This window comes from Rana temporaria, chromosome 2, assembly GCF_905171775.1.
Source record: "Rana temporaria chromosome 2, aRanTem1.1, whole genome shotgun sequence".
NCBI lineage: Eukaryota > Metazoa > Chordata > Amphibia > Anura > Ranidae > Rana > Rana temporaria.
Genome location: NC_053490.1, coordinates 243168182 through 243190932, shown reverse-complemented (window position 1 = coordinate 243190932; position 22751 = coordinate 243168182). Strand labels below are relative to the sequence as shown.

General features: G+C 42.6%; 1 protein-coding gene across 2 annotated transcripts in view; it reads right to left on the bottom strand.

Annotated features, from left to right (window-relative positions):
* The window catches only part of ATP2A3 (ATPase sarcoplasmic/endoplasmic reticulum Ca2+ transporting 3), a 262677-nt gene extending 241412 nt beyond the window's left edge, over window positions 1-21265 (bottom strand). The window contains exon 1 of one of the 2 annotated variants that reach the window (XM_040336717.1): window positions 20733-21265. In XM_040336717.1, the coding sequence (XP_040192651.1) occupies window positions 20733-20850 (118 nt within the window). In that variant the 5' untranslated portion in view covers window positions 20851-21265. The remainder of the gene's footprint in view (window positions 1-20732) is intronic. The other variant, XM_040336716.1, reaches the window with a different exon arrangement.
* Between the last annotated feature and the right edge of the window lie 1486 nt (window positions 21266-22751).

Genomic DNA, 22751 nt, shown 5'->3' with positions numbered 1-22751 from the left:
TTGCTTATAGGGAAATTAGCACATGCAAAACTAGCATACTTTCACAGTGGTTGGAAGTTATATACTAAAAAAGGAACCTTCGAAGAGAAAACAAACCCTATGGAAATAAACTAGGATTCTGGATAAAGAAACAGGAAATTCAGCATATAACACATCAGACTGCATAAACCTACAGAGACAAGCAAATATGCAACAAACAAATGTACCCATTAAATGCATTAAGCATATACAAGGACTTAGATAGATAATCTCCAAGTTTTACACACACACACACACACACACACACACACACACCACACCCCCAATTACAGGTATCCCCCTACAATAGGGCCTAGATCATACCGGTATAAAGAAAAAGCATTTGCTGTGCGCTACTGAAGCTTAGAAAGGCAAAAAAAACATTTGTTTGGACACAACAGCTCATTAATTTGAACAGGTTGCTGTGCCGTGTGAAAAATGCACAAAAGTGCATGCACTTTTTTTTTTTTTTAAACGCGGCCGCACGAAAATCACATTATCTTTTTGCCCCTGCTGTTCCTGCACCAACATTCGCACTGTGGACTGAGGTGCGTGGGGGGACTGATCAGAATGAATGGAAGCCCTGCATGCCTCACAAGACCAGTGCGATTTGGTTGCAGGTTTCGATGCAATTCCCTCACCTGCAACCTGAGCGTACAATGCGCGCTAGAGTGAACCAAGTCCCCTGCAAAGCCGATGCCTGTTCTGCAACATAAAAGCAAATGGTCTAATAGACACAACAATTAGGCTGCCTTTATGTTCCTTTCATCAGTTGGCATAGATTTTTTATTCATCTCACCAGCACCAAAATTCTCCAGTAGAATTAACCCTTCAATACAGGGCAAGTTTGCAGCGCTGTCACACTTTGAATGACAATGGCACGGTCATGCAACACTGCACCCAAATAAAATATTTATAATTTTGTTCAAACAAGAGCTTTCTTTTGGTGGCATTTAATCACAAACTGGGTTTTCTTCTTTGTTTCATTTAGCAAAAAAAGTGTTTGTTATATTTCTAAATAATCTTTCCTAAATTTAGGTAAAAAAGGTGAAAATAATGCAAATCAGTGAATATTATTTAGAATGCGTGAAAGTCCACAAACTATGGGATACATCTAGAGACATTTATCAATCCTGATTTACTGATGGCATATCTTATTTCTTCAGGCCTGAAAATGCCAGGATAGTACAAATACCCCCAAAATTACCCCCTTTTGGAAAGCAGACAGTCCAATGTATTTAGCAAGAGAGGCATGGCAAGTTTTTTTGAAGTTGTAATTTTTTTGGAAAAAAAAAAAAAAATGTACTTAAAGACTAGCCCTATTTTTTAAACTTGTTCACAAGTTAAAATCCTTTTTTGCTACAAATAATTTTTTTTCCCCTCCAGACACCCCAGAGAATAAATCAGCGGTTGTTGCATTACTATGTCAGCAGTCTTTTTTTTGGGGAAAAAAAAAAAAAATACACTGACTTAGGCCCCTTTCACACCTGCGGACCGTATGTCTGTGTTCATCCGATCCCCCCATATGGGAGAGCAGAGAAAAGACAGGGCAGTCCCTGCACAGTGTGCAGGTTATATAAAAAATTAGAGTATTGTGAAAGATAATGTTATGTCGAGTAAATTGATACCCAACATGTCATGCTTTAGAATTGCACCTGTTCGTGGAATGAAGACAAATTTTGACCCCTAAAGATCTCCATAGGCATGGTTTAAAAAAAAAAAAAAAAAAATAATTCAACATGCCAAGTCAATCCAATTTCGATGGCTGCAAAAAAAAAAAATCACTAATAAGATTTGAATGAAAATTCTTTGAAACTGACTAAACTGAAAATGTAAACAAGCCCTTACGGTGCCAAGCCCGCTATAGGGCCGATGTGCTGATGGTTTACCCATGCAGTGCTCCTGCGGGTTAGCTGGGTTTTGTGTTAAGACTGAGCCAAAGACTTCTACACTGGATAGGACTCCTGCTCCCTTTTCTTCCTTTGCTGCGGGCACCGGCTCAATGTACTTTGATGCTCTGGGATGGAGGGTCGGCAAGTTGTTCATCAAAAATCTTGCATTGATGACCACCATCCCAAAGCATGAGGTCGCAAGTCCCTCAGAGGGCTCTGTGGACCTTGGGGTTGAGCACCCCTCTGCCTTAGACACAGTGAAAATGGAAAAAAAAGGGGGGTTGAAAGCTTTAGACAATCTTTTATAAATGCCTCCTAAACGCATAAAAACACAACACAACTCATTGACATGCTATATGCAATTCATTAATGCATTTTTTTTGGTTAGTGCATTTAATTTTGATAGTACATCCAATACTCCCCTTGCCCCAGACAGACAATGCTGCTGTTCAAATATGCCCCCTGTTCTTCATCCAGAGTGGGGGCACTCTAATACACAAGGTGTATAACTGGCCAGATCACTAAGTGAAAACACAAGGGAAAAAAGCCCAACTAATCCCATCTAGTGATTAGTTGGTAAGCTGCAATATATTAATTTTTGGTTTTAGGTTTAGTATTGCTTTAAGTGTAACTGCATACCAGAACAGCTAGTGTCAATGTCTGTCCCCTTACATTGTTTACCTTGCTTCGGTAACGTAGATTCCGGAGCCTGTTTAACAATCCCAGCGTTAATGAATAGAGCATTTATCCCGTTTTTATCCTTTAATTACGGCCTCTAAAATAAGCTGAGATTTTAGACACAAAAAGCCCCAATGCACACAAGAGGGATTTCTTAGAACACAAAATATTAGAGGGCTGTATATATATATATATATATTTTTAAATAAAGGGGAAGCTGTACAGTGCAAAGCAAAAACAAAACAGATGCCAAGATACACTTTCAGGATGGTGGGTGGTACCGTCCATTAAAAACACAAAGAACTGAAAATGACATCCAACATGCAGAACGAGGAGGAGTAGTGCTGTGTGGCATCCATGCATACAAATTGAGACCAGAAACACCATTACACCCCATACAGGACAACCAAGCCGTGCAGCATGCATACAAGAGAAAAAATAAATAAAAATGTACACAAAACAGATTCACAGAACAAAAGAAGTGCCACTGTGCAGTGTGTATATATATATATATACACACAGACTAAGGCCCTTTTCATACTTGTGCGACAAAGTCGCGCGATTTTGACAAGACAGTCATACGACTGTGGATTCAACTTTGCCCCACAACTTGAAGTACGACTTCAATGAGCAGGGACGCGACTTTGATCCCCCAATAATTAGGGGGAACTCCACGCTAATTTTTGACCCCCCCATGTTGAGGGCATGCGGCCTGGTACGGCTCAGGAGGGGGGGGGTGCTCACCCGTCCACACCCCCTTTCCTGACCGGCCGGTGCTCGGATAAAGGTCTGGTATGGATTTTGGGGGGGGGGGGCCCACGTAATTTCTTCATCGTGGGGCTCCCCTTAAAATCCATATGAAGGGTATGCTCATGAAGGGGGGAACCAATGCCGTTTTTTTTCCAAAAAATTGGCGTGGAGTTCCCCTTCATGCACAAGTCGCATGCCAAAGTAGGATCTGTTAATACGGAATCCAACTTCAGAAAAAAATTAATGCAGGAACTACTTTGAAGACGGCACAACTTAAAGTTGTGCCAGTATGAATGGTAGTCATTGAAAATCATGAAGAATGAGTTGTCATACGATTTTGCTGTCCAAAATCGTGCTACAAGTGTGAAAAGGGACTAAAACTTCTCGTCTGAAGATAGTCTGCATATAACCCATGGCTTATTAATACAATTTACATGTCCTGTGTGTACTGCAGTGGTTCTCAACCCTGTCCTCAAGTACCCCCAACAGACCATTTTTTTAAGCCCTGGTTCACACTGGTCGATTTGACATGTCAAATCGGCGGCAATGGCACCATCCTAAAACGGTGCAATGCTGAAATTGCGGCGCTATACCAGTTTAAAAAAAATTGTTTCTGTACTTTTTGCAAATCGCGGCCGAAATCGCAACTGACAAGCGGGAGTGAAATCCTGCGAGTTCAGCTGAACTCGCACGGCTTCACTCAGGCAGCCCAGTGTGAATCTGGGCTTAGGAATTTCGCTTAGATAAAATAGCAAGCCATTGGGTCAGATTTAAAGCACCTGTGGCCTGTTGGGGGCACTTGGGGACATGGTTGAGAACCACCGATGTACTGTATGAATAAAGTGCATGTAAACCCTCACATATATCCAGTAAATTGAACAGCCTCAGATGATACAGGGATGAAACAAATCCTCCTACATAAAGTTTTACATGTACCGTATATACTTGAGTATAAGCTGACCCGAATATAAGCCGAGGCACCCAATTTTACTACACAAAAAAAAATGGCAAAACATATTGACTCGAGTATAAGCCTATGGTACACTGCAGCCTCACCTTGTTTACGGTCTCCCGCTGTGTCATGCAACTGTTCGGCGGTGTTCTGTCAAAGGCGGCCGTCTACTGTAACAAAGCCCTGACTCCTGCTCGTCCACGATAGACCGAACGCCGATTCAGTTTCCCAATACAGAGGATTAACTAACCCCTTAAAGTGGTTGTAAACTTTTACCTACAGGTAAGCCTATAATAAGGCTTACCTGTAGGTATAAAGAATATCTCCTAAACCTGCACGGTTTAGGAGATATTCCCCTCGCAATGCGCCGCTGACGTCAGCGGCGCATGCGCAGGGGGGATCCTCGGCTAAAGGACCGGCAGCCGCCGGACCTTGCCGAATTTAAATCTCCCACGCGCGGGAGTGACGTCATCGCCAATCACAGCGCTGGAGTGGCGATACCCGGAAGACACGCCGGAGCAAGATGATTTCTCGCTCGGCGTGAACCAGGTAAGTTTTACACACCTCGTTCCGAGGTAAGTATTTCATAATGAGCCAATATGCGGTGCATATTAGTAGAGGTCGACCGATATATCGGCTGGCCGATATTTGGCGTTTTTAAATTAATCGGCATCGGCCGATTTGTGCTTTAAAAAAGCCGATTTAAACTCCAGCACCGCGACTTGCAAAAAGCTTCTGTAATAGAAGTCAATGCAAGTTGCCTGAAGCTTCCCGTAGAAGACTTCTCTCCCTCTCCTGGGCAAGCCTGCCAAGTTTTGAGAAAGATATACAATGTTGCTACTTATCAATGAACTAAACTCCGTGTAGGAGAGTTCTCAGTTTAACCATTTAAAGGCCAAATCTTTTTTGACACTTGTTGCTTACAAGTAAAAATCCTATATTTTCTGCTAGAAAATCACTTGGAACCCCCAAACATATATTTTTTTTTTAGCAGAGACCCTAGGAAATAAAATAGCGATTGCTGCAATATTTAATGTTACACGGTATTTGCGCAGCGGTCTTTCAAACACATTTTTTTGTGAAAAAATATACTTTAACAAATAAAAAAATAACTAAAAAAAGCGCCTGAAAAATTGGCTTAACATATCGGCATCATAAATCAGCTATCGGCCGCCACGGTTTCTAAATATCGGCATCGGCCGGAGAAAAACCCATATCGGTCGACCTCTACATATTAGCTCATTATGACTCTTACCTTGCAGGGAAAAAAAAAAATTATTTGATGCGGGTTTACAACCGCTTTAAGTTCCATAGTGAGTATAACAAGCATGCCATTCTATATATACAGACAGATTTTACTCTTGCAGGTTAGTAACACTTTGACAGCTTATTTCAATGCATCCTCTTTCAGGTGTCTACTTTCACAACCAAGCAAGACTAAAAGAATGAAGAAAAGCTTGTTTTTTGCACGTTTTAAACTTTACTGCAAACCAGTTATTTTTCGGTGGCAAATTATGGAAAGGTTTCTGCTCTTTTAGCAGCATAATTAGCATGGCTTTTGCCAGTTGCTGTTTCTACCAGTAACAGTTCACATGAATCATGTACACCAGGGGTATCCAACCTTTTGACCTTCCTGGGCCACAATGGAAGAAGAGGAATGGTCTTGGGCCACACATAAAATACACGAACAAGGATAGCTGGTGAGCAAAAAAAAAGTAGGGCGGATCACAACAATCTTTATTATAAAAGTAAAAAAGGAGGGCAACATAAACCTAGTGTGATATTTGACAAACCAACGCATCTATATCTGGGTTTGATGGAGGTAGTAGCCATTCTTAAGATACTCATTGGATATTTTGGCCCTTTGCATGCTTCATCCTTGAAAATAGTTGCTCACAAATGGAGGTCCTGGTGATAAATTGATGATATGAATAAAGGCGCGGTTGTGAAGAGTGGGATATTTTCTTTGGAAAGGAAAAAACACATTAAGTTTACAATTTTGTCTTGGGCTGCAGTCATAGCTGACCTTGAGCTGCATGCGGCTCGCAGGTTAGGCACACGCGATGTAGGCTGTTGAAAATACGTAATGCAAAATTTGTTAATTACAGTTAATAGATTTTCAGTAAACCCTTAAATAAGGAGAATCCTGTCTTCTGGTACTGTTGGACCTAAGCGCAGCATTTGATACTGCAGACCACAATTACTGACCCGCCTAGCTGAAGTAGCTAGAGTCGCGGACTCAGATTTACCCTGGTTCTACTTCTTGGAAAACTAGGTCCTGTCACATCTGAAAAACGCATAGTGTCATGCAAAGTCCCTCAGGGATCCCCCTTGTCGCCTGTATTAAATATCTATCTCCGCCCTCTTTTTGAAATCAGTAACCAGAAGTAACTACCACTCCTACGCGGATGACACGCAACTATATTTTCACACCAACAATAAGGATCATTGATAGAAAATTGGATGACGAAGAGTTACCTTAAACTCAACGGCTCAAAAACAGAACTTCTGTTTCACACCAACCGAAAAAGGACTTCCCGCACCAAGATGGACACCGCCGCCCATTCTGGGACAAATCATCACCCCTAGTACCAAAGTCAAATATCTCAGAGTCACTTTTGACACCCACATGACAATGAATGCACAGATAGGGTCAGTAGTCAGTGGATCCCACCATCTGCTGCGCCTACTACGTAGACTCGTCCCCTTTATCCCGAAAGAAGACATTGCAGTCGTTGTGGGAACAATTATCAACTCCAGAAAAGACTATGCAAATGCCCTCTACCTCGGACTCCCAAAATACCAAATCACTCGTCTGCAAGTCGTTCAAAATACAGCCGCTCGACTCGTGACTGGGAGAAAAAAAAAAAACACGGGAATCAATCTGATTGACGCGCAAGTGTGTTCAAGGAAATGCCCCCCCAATATCTATGTGAAAAATGTAAAAGTCACAACCCCAATCGCGTTCTCCGATCCACCAACCAAAATCTACTCCAGATACTCAAAGCCAGATACAAGTCCAAAGGAGAACGAAGATTTGCAGACCAAGGACCTAGACCAGGGATATGCAATTAGCGGACCTCCAGCTGTTGCAGAACTACAAGTCCCATCATGCCTCTGCCTCTGGGTGTCATGCTTGTGGCTGTCAAAGTCTTGCTATGCCTCATGGGACTTGTAATTCTGCAACAGCTGGAGGGCCACTAATTGCATATCCCTGACCTAGACTATGGAACGCTCTACCAACCAGCATCCGAATGGAGGAGATTCACCTGGCCTTCAGAAAAAAACTCAAACTCCATCTTTTCTGAAGGCAAAGGACAGTAGGGAACGGATACTAAGTGCCCAGAGGCGATTCAGTTCACATGTGTTGCGCTATATAAGTTTCTCACTCAAGAAATACCTTATTAAAGCGGAGCTCCAGTCCCCCCACAAAACATTTAAAAAAGTCAGCAGCTACAAATACTGTAGCTGCTGATGTTTAATATTGGGACACTTACCTGTCCTGTTACCTGTCCTGAAATCCAACGATACTGGCACCCCAACTGACGTTTCCATCGGCTCTCAGGTGCTGCCGCTGCCATTGCCTTGAAGGGAAATAGGCAGTGAAGCCTTGCGACTTCACAGCCGGTTCCCTGCTGAGCTTTGTAAATGGCCTGGCGGCAGGGAATGAGAGGGGGATGAACTTCAGGGGGGCCTTGCCGCATCCAGGTCACCTGGAAGTGGGGACAATTACCCATTCCCCACCTGCAAGGTGCCAAAATGTGACACTGGAGGGGGGGGCAGATCAGCGGAGCTTCCACTTGTGTGGAACTCCTCTTTAAAAAAAAAAAAAAAAAAGAGAAGGTATTAAACCCACTTTTAAAATGTTCAGAATATTCTCATTACAAGATAGATCGATAATTTTTTTTATTATTATATAGGAACAATTAACAGAAAACTACCGAATATGGGAAAATGTGGGTGAACAATCCTCCACATTTTGGAGTTCAGACTATACTGGATACCTTTCATATATTTCAGGAGACCCAACAAAAGTCAGCCCCTTCTCCCAAGCTGTTTAGCCTAGAATATTAGACTTAACTATGGCGATCGACTCCTCATGCAACTCTTGTTATGGCAACAAGTGGCAGGCCTCTGTTCCGTTACTCTTTGAAAACAGAGCATTTCTCCTCTTTCCTGTAACATTTAACCCCCCCCCCCCCCCCCCCAGCTCCTGCCTCTGACACCTATACCCGAAATCTTCAGGAATACGTAGCAGATATACTGCACTAATGCACTGTGTACATTAAAAGGTGCTTGGGGGTGCAATTAATGGCACTGCTGTGTGTCTGCTGAAGGGCAGCACATTTCTGTACGTCAGGATAAAGCATGATTTTGCACTTGTTCCTAACACACAGTGTGCACACGACAACTTTAAAGTAGACTTATACTGAAATGCCAACTTATGTGGCGAGTCTTCTGGCATGTGTAGTGGGTATTCGAAAGGGTGAATTACAGCTCTAGATAAAATAAAAAGATCAAGTGCCCAGGCCTTCATACATGTGGCTAGAACTAGAAGTGAATGTCAAATCGCATGCCAAATCAGCCCAATGTGAACGTGGGTTGAGAGCTCTATTACTTGTACAAAAGTGGCCACACACACACACACACACGAGATGGCAATGCCCATGGTTTATATGCGAGTTGTGCTGCAATGCTATTCCAAAAATGCATTGTACAATATGGCCAAGAACACCACATTGTATATGGTATGTTGTACAGCTCTGAGTTCTGTGGGTAATGCACATTTTTTCAACTGCTGTGTGTGGGTAGCTTAATAATCAAAAGCATGTTACACGCATGCATTAAAGTGGAAAAAAAAACAAAAACAAAAAAAAAACACACCCCCAAAACACCAGGCAGTCTGCCAAGTTTCACAACATTCCTCAGCCAGCTAACTATAAACATTGTAAAGGTTTTGTTCTTTAGATCAAAAGGAATGAACTTCGGTCTGTAAATGAGGGAAGTTTAACCACTTAAAAATAATTTAATAGAAATTTACTTAGAACACACACATGCATACATTTTTTTAGCAGAGACCGTAGAGAATAAAATATTACATGATAATTTTATATTACACTGTATTTGCGCAGCAGTCTTTTTAAAATGCAATTTTCTGGGAACACTTTACACTTTAATTAAAAACAAACAAAAAAAAAAAAAAAAGTATATATAAAAATGTGAAATATGTTACATTGCGATCTTCATTCAAAGCAAAATAAAATCGTAATTTTTTTTCCCCAGCTCTAGTTTAAGTAAAAGGGGGGCTCTGGGGGGCAGCTGCACCACAGAAGGTTTTTCACCTTAATGCATCAAGGTAAAAAACTAAGACTTTACCTTTCTTTTAAAAGTAGAAATTATCCAAAACAAAAAAAATAAGTTTTGCCTATGAGTGGTAAGGTATTACAAGTAATAAAGGGGAAACCTTCCTAGGGCTTCACTAGTCCTGATGACATGGTGGTGGAGGTCAAGGGATTCCCCTAATTTGCAAAGAAAGCCTCTCACTTCCTGTTTTGGCCATGGGAAAGGAAGTAAAGGTAAATCTCTCCAACATGGCACAGATAGCAGAAAACAAAAAAAAAAAAAAACATAGATTTTTTTTATCTGACAGGAAAAAAAAAAAAAAAACACAACACAAAAGTTTGCCTCCCGATACTGAAGTGCAGAAAAAAAAAAAAAAAAAAAAAATCTATGAACTACAAGGATGCGCTCTAGCACAATGGTCATCAACCTTGTCCTGCAGGGCCCACTAACAGGCCAGGTTTGCAAGATAACTGAAATACATCACAGCTGATATCATTTGCTCCTCAGTGATTGCAGTATTCTAGACTTTATCTCCCCAAGGTAATACATAAAACCTGGCCTGTTAGTGGGCCCTGCAGGACAAGGTTGATGACCACTGCTCTAGCACACTCACAGTTTACCGAGAACTAAAATCCAACTTCCAAAGAGGAGACAAACTTGTAGTTTATCGATTCACAGAACTTTGTCAAATTATGCGGCTCCGTGGGTAGAATCCTGCACAGCCACACAGATTTTAAAATGTGACAGTGGTGATTGGAGAGGATCCCCCCACCTGCTGTTACCTCCTCCCTGCCAGGTGCTCCCATAATGAACTGCTTGCTATGGTGGCACTCGTGTGGGCTCGATCCCGAGTCATGCTGTGTGTTGATAGACACACCGCAGCTTCTCCTGGCTCTCTGCTCACTGGCTGCAAATTCCTTTTATTATACCATTGGAAGGAAAATACAGCCAATTCCTGTCTACAGGAATGTGCTCCAGCAATTGCATTTGGATATGGCAAGTTTGTTAATATTGACAACAGTAAACCATACGCAATATATGTTAACACAGCCACTTATCGTCTCCATTGAAAGCCAAGAGCCCCTGTTTACCACATGACAGAAAATACCCGAACAGAAACCTCCAAAGACCAAAGTACTTTTTTAATTAAAAACATAAAAAACAGTCGATATCAAATACCGTAAGGACTTATGAATTTACACCAGCTAATTAAAGTGTACCTGCTATTTTAGTTCTTGGGTTTAGTCCTGCTCTAAATTTTACAGAATAAGTAAATGCTTACTGAAAGTTTTAAACACCTAAAAAATTAAAACATTTTACTATTCACATTTAGTACTGTATGAGGAACTTGCAGGTCATTACATCTGTAGAAACAATGAGGCAATTTGCCCAATAAACCATTTCACAAGCTTAAAACACAATGCTTCAGGTGAAGTATTCTATTAATTACAATTCTGCTGGGCTAAAAACTGGCTAGCGTTCCCATTTCACACACTGAACATGTTAAGTTGCTCTGCATTATACCTGCAGGAAAAATGACAACACCCAGACACAGGGAGTGCCCCTTCTAGGCATTTATGCACCTGTTCGTAGGATGGTGCTAGAGATAGCCTGAACACACGTGTGTATGAGAGATAGAGTATATACTCTGTCTCGTTCACTCTCATTACCAGTGGCGTAACCAGTGTTCTGGGGGCCCGGGGCAAAAAAAAAATAAATAAATAAATTCGCCCCCCCTTACATAAACATCCACGTTTATATGTGCGTAAACGTGGGGGACTTAAACATTTTGGAGCTTTTTTTTTATAGTTACTTATTTTTTTTTTCACTCTTTTTATGTTTTTTTTTTTTTACACTTGATGTCATTGCTATTACATAGGGGGATAAAAATCCCCCTATATAATAGCACAGGTACACCGACAGGTACTCTTTATGGAGACATTAGGGGTCTCTAGGACCCCTAATGTCACCTGGGGACCCCAAAAGAAGCTGATGAAGCACAGATCTGCTTCTTCTCTCTGGCTATAGCAGCCAGATGACTGACAGGTGAATGCGGATGTAATACACATCACTTCTGCATTCACAGCCTGGAGGGAGATCAGCAAGGAGGAAGATGCTGGTCTCCCTCCCATCTTACCTCCTGACACCCTCCCGAGCCGGTCCTGGGCCGCAGATGGGGCAGCGGATCTCGGGATTAAAGGTGAGGGGTCAGGAGGGGGGGCGGCGGTAGTACTGGAGGGGGTAGGGGGGCACGCAGCCAGCACATATACACAATTGGCAGGCTATAGAGCCGCCAATCGTGTATATGTGAAAGTTCAACCGGTAATGGCACTGACCACCGACACCTGCACCGACACCTGCACCGACCCACCTAACTCCTACTTCCTGTAATACTCGCACCCCCCTCCCCCCAGCTTGGTGAAAATGCAGTCCTCCTTACCTCTCTGTCTGCTCTTCTCCAGAGACTCTCCTCAGGACGGACAGGACCCCAGAACTGCTTCGGAGTCTCGACTCTCTTCCCCGCCGGCCGACAGAGCCATCCACCCGCAGCCCGCTCCATGCTGTAACTCCCTCCACACAGCGCCGTACCGCAGAGCACCAGAGCGGAGGGGAAGACGGCGGCTCACACTTTCTCCCGCCGCCATGTTCAGACTTTCCCGGCGCTCTGTGATTGGGCGTATGCGGTCATGTGCAGAGGCGGGACTTCCAGCCCCACTCCTCACATGACCCCCATATGCCCAATCACAGGGCGCTCGCTGGATATTAAACAACCGCTGGCCAGTCCGGCGGACATCAGTGTCGGTGACACGGGGAATTAAAATGAGGAGGCACGGAAAGTCGCCACCCTAAATGTCTCGCCCGGGGCCACAGCACCCCCTGCCCCCCCCCCCCCTTGCTACGCCAGTGCTCATTACTACCCATAGATAATAAACAGTAGGTTTTAAAAGTACTGATACTTTTTCTCAAGTATTCACGGATACCATTTACCAATACCTATGTTTAGCCCCGGTTCCCATTTATGCAAATAATGGCATCCCAGTCGTAGGGTTCAATATTAAGTTGGCCCACCCTTTGCAGCTATAACACCTTCACCTCTTCTGGGAAGGCCGTCCACAAGGTTTAGAATTGTGTCTATGAGAAGGTTTGACCATTCTTCCAGAAACACATTTGTGAGGTCAGGCACTGAGGTTGGACAATAAGGCTGGGCTCACAGTATCTGCTCCAGTTCATCCCAAAGGTGTTCTATCAGTTTTAGGTCAGGACTCTGTAGGCCAGTCATGTTCCTCCACCCCAAACGTGTTCATCTATGTGCAGACATGATGGAACAGGAAGGGGCAATCCCCAAACTGTTCCCACAAAGTTGGGAGCATGAAATGGTCTAAAATGTCTTAGTATGCTGAAGTCTTAAGAGTTCCCTTCACTGAAATGAAGGGGCCAAGCCCAACCCCTGAAAAACAACCGCGCCACCATAATCCCTCCTCCACCAAATGATTTGGACCAGTGCACAAAGCAAGGTCCATAAAGACATGGATGAGCGAGTTAGGGGGTGGAGGAACTTGACTGGCCTGCACAGAGTCCTGACCTCAACCAAATAAGACACCCAACATCAGTGCCTGATCTCACAAATGTGCTTCTGGAAGAATGGTCAAACATTTCCATAGACACACTCCTAAACCTCTTGGACAGCCTTCCCAGTATAGAAGAGTTGAAGCTGCCCAGGGTGACCCAACTCAATATTGAACCCTACGGACTAAGACGGGAATGCCTCTAAAGTTCATGTGTATGTAAAGGCAGGCATTTCAATACTTTTGGTAGAATAGAGTATGTGCCAGCCACAGTGCAATTTTAAAAAGAGTAAAGTACGATTTTCAATCTGGTTCAGGTGCGATTTCCAGTGTCATACACTTTAAAGATTCACACTCTGAACGAAATTGCACTGGATTTTTTTTATAAATCGCATTAAAACCGGTCCCACACATACAGTATGTGAACCCAGTCAGTCTTCGGACTTGAAGGTATCAGTTTTAGTATCGGAGCATTTGCACAAGTAACCGTGCATATGCTTAGTAGCGGCACCAGTATTGGTATCGGAGAAATGCTACTATACAGTGAAGTAGCCATTCCTTTATACATGTCAAGCTGAAAAATAGATACACAAGAGTTCCCACATGCCGTAATACACATTCCTTAATACTCTTGGTGTTTGTTACCTACCTACATTCAAAAATCTGCTGGCTTACTCCCCAGAAGTTCTGCTGGCATAGTAGTTAAAGTGGTTGTATAGTCTAATTTTTTATTTTTACCTACAGGTAAGCCTATAATAAGGAGCGACGACATCGCGGCTCCAGCCACGCGCAGTGCTGGAGCCGTGATACCCGGAAGACACGCCAAAGGGAAATATCTCCCTCTGTGTGGACCGGCAGGAGGTACCGACGCCTCAATCTAAGGTAAGTATTTCATAATGAGCTAGTATGCGGTGCATTATGGCTCATTATGAAAAGGAAAAGGCTCATTATGCCTTTTCCTTTACAGGTGGCAAAAAATAAAAAATTTAACTATACAACCGCTTTAAGAATACATGAAAAGTTATATGCAACATAACAATGTACATATTCCATTACAGGAGCACCTATGGGCCAAAGGCATCTGCCTAAAATGGAAATAAAGATACCAGGGCTATTTGCCAAGTCAATACTTGCAGTTATAAGCAACATGTTGACGTATTCATAAAGATGGAATACATTTTTGTTAAAGAACTGCCACACTATTTCATATATAATAAAATCTAAACATGACTAGCTATAATTCTGCAACGCTTGAAGAAACCCGACAGAAAGGAAAAGTGGTGCTATGATGAGAATCCAGCTGTCATTTGCAAAGAGCAGATTATTCAATGAAAGCCAACACCACTATTTTTCCCTTTGCTCAAGGTTTTATTAATAATCTTGCTGAAGATCGTGGCTTATGTATGTAACATTATAAGTCAGTTCTGATAAAAAAAAAAAAAAAAAGAAGGGTAGGTTAGAAATAAGACACACCCCCAATTGCATATTTTACCTGGAGTAAAAAATAAATAAAAAAAAATAAACGCATTATGTATATTGACACTTTCAGTTGGGTCAGAGCACAGTGCGTGAACCTATGCTTACTTAAAAACATTGCCATAAAGAAAAGGAAGTTTCTATTTTTAAATAATTGGGCGTTTCAAACTGACATTTTATAGAAACATTTTTATGTTAGCAAGTTTTGTCTTCTAGCTAAGGCAAATTGAAAATGACAGACACCATCTAACAATAGCCTTCTTTTTCACACAACATTTCAGGTTTTGAAATTGCCTATACATTCACAGATAACACACTTTAGATGACTTATTACATAAACATGTGTATGAATCAGAAAACTCCTACATCTAGAATCACACAAGAGCTTGTCACGCCTGTGAAAAAATATGCCGCCTGCCTGACAGGCTCCGAGCACTTCCCATGTGCTCCCATAGAGCTGATCCACTATTCACAGGCTCAGTAAAGAGTCTGTGCATTAATTTTGTAATTTAAAGGTTTACTAGCATCAATGGCTCTTGCGTGACCTTGCACCAACACCTGACAGCACCCTCCGAACACCACAGGTGCAGAGTACAGATTAGGACACGAAAAGTTAGGTTTAGAAGTCAGACTGCGTTTATGAATCATTTTGGGGAAATTTTATTTTTAAATAAAAATAAGGACGTTATGCTTCAGTTTGATTGGCAATGTGTCAATTTTTGTTTAAAGATAGATCAGCCAAAAGTTATGCTTTGGGCCCATACACACAACTCCATGCTCTGTTAAAAATTCAATAGAAAAATCTGTACCCATGCTTCTGTGTATGGACTGCATTTAACCCTGTAACTGTGTAAACATTTGTGCTGTAAATGTATGCTATTGTTTCTGAATACCAAGGAGGTTAGGTGGAAAAAGGCACATACCTCCTAACAAATAAGGTACATTTGCGCTGTACACGTGTAACATTAGCACAAATGTTACATGTGTACAGACACAATTTTATGTAGGAACTGCCAGCATTCCTTGAAAAGCTAGCTGTCCGAGTTATGCTGGCCCTCTGGTTTTCATACTAGTCACAAGGACATGCTGGTAGGTTAATTGGTCCATGTATAAATTGGCCCTAGTATGTGAATGAATGAATGAATGAATAAGAGTTAGGGTCCTAAGCTCCTTTAGGGCAGGGACTGACGTGAATACATATGTAAAGCACTATGTAAATTGTCATCACCATATAAGTACAGTAAAACCTTGGTTTGAGAGCGTTTTGCAAGACAAGCAAAATGTTTTCATAAATTTTGCCTTCAAAAACAAGCGATGTCTTGATATAAGAGTAGCATCATGTCACCAAGTATAAAAGAAGAGAGGAGCCTCTAAGTGTAGAAATATGGTTACATGTAATGAAGGTTCAACATTTAGCATCTTATTGCTACACTTAGAGGTGCATCTCTTCTCTTTTATACCCTGTAAAAAAAATGCTTTGATATACAGGTGCTTTTGAATACAAACATGTTTCTGGAACAAATTATGCTCGCAAACCAAGGTTTTACTGTACTTGAAATAAATCCAATTATGTAGATAGACAAAAGTCTGAAGTCCTTATCTTATTCCAGATCAGGTACTGTACTGAAACCAGAAGAACAGAACAGCCAGGCAACTAGCATTTTTAGAAGGAAATGTCAGTGTTTTGCTAATAACAGGTTCTCTTCAACAGAAGAACAGGAAAGACAAAAGACTCTCTCTGGTAAAATCTTGTCCTGATGTGACGAGTCTCTGGGGACCCAGGTTACAAAAGAAGTAAATCTGAGTGCTGGGAGTATCACAATCTTTAAAATTAAATTGTTTCTAGCTCTAACAAACGTTTCTTACTTGCTTTTTTTTTTATTGATTAATAAAATATACAATTAAAACCGTTGTGTTTTATGTGCACAATAAGTGCATTAAAAAGGGTGGTTCCTACAAAAAAAAAAAAAAATATCTTGTGAGCTGAAAACTTCCTGTTCTCTGACTGTGCTGCACTCTTCTCAGTTACCCTGTGCCAAGGTATCTGAGGACTACAGAACACCTCTAAACAATGTTATAAAGAAAAGAAGAGTGGTAGTATTGTACAATCCTAACATTTCCTGTCCTAGGGCGACAACAAGTGCAGTCATCCCAAGACCCCTTTCACACTGCTAGCGCAGTCGTTTTAGCGGTGCTTTATTGGCGCTGTGCAGGGTGCTTTTAACCCCAAAGAATGGGTCAACAAGGGGTTTAAAGCCCCTGCAAAGCGCTTTGCAGGTGCTTCGGTAGCGGTGCCCATTGATTTCAATGGCAGGGGCAGTTTAGGAGCGGTGTGTCTCTGTCCCAAAGACGCTGCTTGCAGGACTTTTTTTTTTTTGGTCCTGCAAGTGCACAGTCTCAGTGTGAAAGCACTCAGGCTTTCACACTGGGGAGGCTTGAGGAGATTGTATAGTGCTAAAACACCTGAAAAGCGCCCCAGTGTGAAAGGGATCGAAGGCAGGGAGTGTTTTACTGCTGCGATCATCAGGTAAATTAAGGGGGGAGTACAAATACAGCTACCACATTTGAGGACTGGTAAGCTGCATTATATTTATTTATTGTTCTTTGTTTTAAGTACATTTAAAAAGTGTATGTAAACCCAAAATCTATCACTCATATGTGGCATCATGCGTCACTGTATACTGCAAACTTTGCCAACTCCTTTACTGGAAATCCTGGAAAAGAATCTTTCCTGGAAAGCACCTCTTGTCATGGGGTGACAGCAGTAAGCCACTGCCACTGTTGGCAGTCTGACGTGCAAGTGCCTTCAGTCAGTCATCGGGCTGTCATTCTAATAGCCAGACAGGCAGCCAAATGAAAGAGTGTGTATACAACAGGGACAATGCTGCTGCTAATTGGAGGGCAGTGGCTTAGCATTGGTAATCAATTACAAAAAGTGCTGTTACTGGCAGGATCTCCAGGAAAGCTCCTATTGAAGTCTGACACTAAATCTGCAGAAGAAGCACCTGCATCTTCTTCCAAACCACCCAGAAGCGCATTGCATGTGTGTGTAAAAGCCTCACAGACAATGTTATGCCATTCCACAAATTGCACAGGTTTGAACGGGGAATTAAGCAGGCTGTACACTATGCAATCTGATTATACAATCACCTTTAAGCTCAACACACCCATTCCAGTCCGATTGTACAATCTTCTTTAGATCTACCAACTGGTTGGCCTACCTGTCAGGCTACAAATCAATTGTATAGTTAGGGAAGGTCCTCAGATTTCATAGTTTTGGTAAATCTACAAAATTAATTGTATGTGCCTGCGTTTTTAAAAAAAAGGGTCAGATACTTCCCCCCCCCAGTGTTTCCTCACAGATACAGAAGCCTATTTAAATGAATGGGCTGCAGTGCGCATGCAAATATGCAGACACGACCCACACAAGTTCTAGATGCATATGCATTTATAAGTGTTTTGATATGTTCCATGTTTTTGCCCTATGCCCCAAACTAAACTGACAGGTGCCACTCAAGGCTCCACCGGGTCCTCTTAGGGCACTTTCACACTGAGGCGCAGGGGCGTCAGCGGTAAAGCGCCGCTAGTGTTAGCGGTGATTTACCGTCGTATTAGAAGAGCTTTTCAGCCGCTAGTAGGGTGCTTTTAAACCCCGCTAGCGGCTGAATAAAGGATTAAAAAGCACACTTTAACGCTTTTGCCCATTGATGCTGCTTGCAGGACTTCTTGAACATTCTGCAAGTGCACCGCTCCAGTGTATAAGTCCTCTGGCTTTCACACGGGAGTGACAAGAGGTGCTTTACACGTGCTATCTTTAGCACTATAGCGCCTGTAAAACGCCTCAATGTGAAAGTAGCCTTATGTAGCATACACCTGGGGTGCAGACAAGTACAGAGCTCGTCCCAGCGCTAGACATCCAAGGGAAAAGCCCTGGAAGTCTCACATCTCTGCAAATCCCCATAAGAAGGTTTATGACAACCTTAGCATGGGCTCCAATCAGGCCACTCCCCCCCAAACTGAGGCTGTCATATACCTTTTCATGGGGATTTGCAGAGACATGTGACTTCCAAGGCTTTGCCCCTTTTCCATTAGTGCTCCCCCCCCCCCCCCCCGCTTTTAATTTGGACACTTAAAGAATTTCAGAACAAATGTGCGTTCAAGTGCATACCATGTTTTGTTCCATACAGAAAGATATACTTCACTAGAACACATTGCACTGGTGTGAACTAGGGCCAGTGGAATACATTAGACTGCATCTGGCGTGGTCACATCAGAACGCAGTGCAGGAAACCTGCATTCCATGCGTTTCCTGAACAGTGTTCAAAACGCACTCTGATCTTCAGCAGGTTGTCAATAAGTTACTGACACCCTAAAGGCAGGTCACAAATGCAGTGTGTTTGCCTGCACTAGATTGCATGGCACAAAAGTACCACTCAATCCAGGTTGCAGCGAGTTTCCAAAAGTAGCGCATGCACTACTCTTGGTGTGCTGCAATTTCAGCCCATTCAAAATGAATAGGGCTAAAAAAAACACTGCACAGAACTGCATGTGAATTACACAGGAACCACTAAGCGCTCCTGTGCGATTCACATGCAATGCCTAGTGTGAAAAAAACCCTAAAAAGGAAGATTGTACATTTTGGTCATCTCAATGGCATGGCGAACCGTGAAGGCTTTGCGGCTAGGCGATACTATGCAATTCCCATGCAGTTTAGGGTTCACACTGCAGCACGGAGCGGCTCACAACAGGGGTCTGGTGTGTCCCTGTCCACCGTCTCGGTTCAGATTTCAGTCTGAATTCGGACCTGAAACGGACCAAAAGACGCACAGGACTCCTGTGCAATTAGCACCGGAGCCGCTCCGGAGATGTGTGAACCGGCTCCATTGAATGTGAACCCAGCCTTTAGAGAAGAAAAAAAACAAAACACACACACACACACACACACACACCACTTTCAAAGCAACCATACGATAATCTGATCATTAGAAAACGCACACGATAGGAGGTCATACAATATTATCCGATGGGACAATACCAGATCATACAATGTCATTCAAAAACACAATACGAATACAGTAAAACCTTGGTTTGAGTGCGTTTTGCAAGACAAGCAAAATGTTTTAATACATTTTGCCTTGATATACAAGCGATGTATTGATATAAGAGTAGTGTCATGTCACAACTGAGTATAAAAAAAATAAAATAAAAGAAGAGGAGTCTCCAAGTGTAGCAATATGGTTACATTTAATGAAGGTACAACTTTTAGCAACTTATTGCTACACTTAGAGGCGCCTCTCTTCTCTTGTATACCCTGTAAAAAAAATGCTTTGATATACAAGTGCTTTGGATTCCAAGCATGTTTCTGGAACAAATTATGATCGCAATCCAAGGTTTTACTGTACACTACAACACTTCCAGGAGTTGTATTGTAGCAAATGAACATTTTCAGAACATTAGTAAACACTTAATTACTGTCCAAAACAATCAGATCGAAAAAGAGGAGATTGATATACCATATATGCATCATATTGAATGATCGATCTACTTTCCTACGATTGCACTTTCCATCTAAACCAATCAGAATCCTTTTGGCTTAGATTGATCAGTTTTGCTTGACACCTTATGTATATTTTCTCAATTTCTAAGATCTGATCATATATTTGATTCTGTGAGGAGTGTTTGGATCAGATGATTAAGGTTTATGACCTAAACAGCAACCTGCTTTGTTGTGGTGGACCAGAGGTGAGAAGAAGAGCAGCTGTCAGGTCCTGACAATGAATGTAGAACCAGCTCCTATTCTGCTAGATTGGGGAGAACCCTTGTTATTCAGGACTTCCTGTCCAGCAAGGCTCCTCCAGTTTTGTCACTACACACATCTATTGACACACAAGCATTCGTCATCTTCTATAGGGGACCCTCTGTCACTAGTTACACTCCTTACATCCTCCTTAGACAGGCCTAATGATCACATGGAAGAAGAAGTGACACAAGTCAAGCAATAGCCTGCACCTAATGATAATCTATCACTATGAGGTGACAGCACGGGGACTCACTCACCGTTCGCTCCATACTTTTCTTTGCTCCTCCGGACCTGCTCGCTGCTCAGTCCGCAGTTCTCATTCACCTCGAAGTGTCGGAGCGCCTCACACACGGGCTTGGCGTGCGCGCTGTCCATGGTGGGACCTTGCTGTGTCCGGAGAGGTCCCTCTATGTACGGAGAGAGCTTCTCTATGACCGTGTACGAAGAGGTTCCTCTATGTACGGAGAGAGCTCCCTCTATGTACGAAGAGAGGTCCCTCTAGGTACGATGAGAGCTTCTCTATGGTCGTGTACGGAGAGAGGTCCCTCTATGTACGGAGAGAGCTTCTCTATGGTCTTGTGTGGAGAAGTCCCGCTGCACCTTGTGTGCCTCCTCTGGTGTAAGGTGAGCTGTAGTGAGGGAGCCGCCTCTCTGTGTCTACACTGACTCGTCCAGCTGTGCCCTCCTCCTAGTCATGACTGAGAACTATCAGCCCTCACAAGTTTCTCCTCCGCGCACACACACAGCTCCCTCACTTCAAGAGCCTCCGCTAAACGTCTCTTTATTAGTCTTCATTACCTGCAGCTTCCTCATTGGCTGGCTACAGCACCCAAATACTGCCCGCCCACACAAACCTTCCCTTGCCTCTCCCCAATTGGCCCGTGCTTACTTCAAATTAGCATGTTGAACATTTTAGCCTCCGGTAGTTTTACAGTGGAAAATCTTTTTTTTTTTTTTTTCTTTCAAGCATGTATAGATATGAACAACCCCCCCTCCTCCTCCTCCCTCTTCAAAGCTTCACTTCCTCTTATTCTATTGCAGCTGAGAACTTTGAGCTAAATGCAAAAGCTGGTGAGGTGCAGCAAGGAAGGGGTTAAGTGGTGAAACCGCTGGGCAGGCGAGATAAGAGGCACTGGCAGTTGTGTTGTTATGGGAAATGTGTCACAACAGTTGTATGCAGACGAAATACCTGGGGATGCCCCAAACATGCCCCTGATAAAGATGGAGGAAATAGGACTATCTCGGTACCCAAGGATCAAGCAGGAATTATAATAAAAAATAATATTTTATTAATAGAAAAACACGATTAAAACAATTTTACAAAAATGACTATATACAATCAGAGGTTACATTGCATTGTTGCATGCAAAAGGTTTCAAGGAGTCGATGAACCCCAAACCCCGAATTGTAGATTGTAGTGACAATCCTCTACAGCTTTTGCGCCTTGGGTAGCTTCCTCAGGAGGAGTCTAATCATTGTCATCCGAAGAAAGCAATGGAACATAAGGCAGCACAATAGAGGTACTCAAAGGCATTCAAGGCAATCTTTAGGGGGCTGGAATTCTGTTGTGACTGATAACTTTTGGAGTCCTCCAACATACTCCCTGTCTACAAGCCACACCTTAAAAAGGTGAAAAAAAATCTTTAAAGATCCTCTAATGTTGATGAGATGAAACTGATTTCCGCCCTCTGCCTTTGACCTTTGCGTTGCTATACTGAACATTCAGATATACTAGAAATCAGCGTATTCTTATGTCTCCTGTGTCTGCCGTGGGGGGGGACTACCTTTGGGTGCCTCTATTGTGCTGCCTTACATTCCATTGGTTTCTTCAGGTAACAATAATTCACTCCTCCTGAGGAAGCGGCACAAGCCGCGAAACATGTAGAGGATTTTGTCGAGATCTACAATTCGTGCCCCTTATGATCTTTGGGGTTCATCGACTCCTTGAAACCTCTTGTATGAACAATGCATGGTTGTAACCTCCAATTGTAAATAGTAATTTTTGTGAAAATTGTTTTAATCATGTTTTTCTATTAATAAAATGTTATTTTTATTATAATTCCTGCTTAATCCTTGGGTACCGAGATAGTCCTAATTTCTAAAAAAATTTACCAGGGGCATGTTTGGGGCAGCCCCAGGTATTTCGTCTCAATATTAAACCAATATGGGCGATTGTACCCGCCACTACCTTAAGGCCCCTTTCACACTGGGGCAGGAGGTGCGATGGTGGTATAGCACTGCTTTTTTTAGCGGCGCTATACCGTCGGAATTGCGGC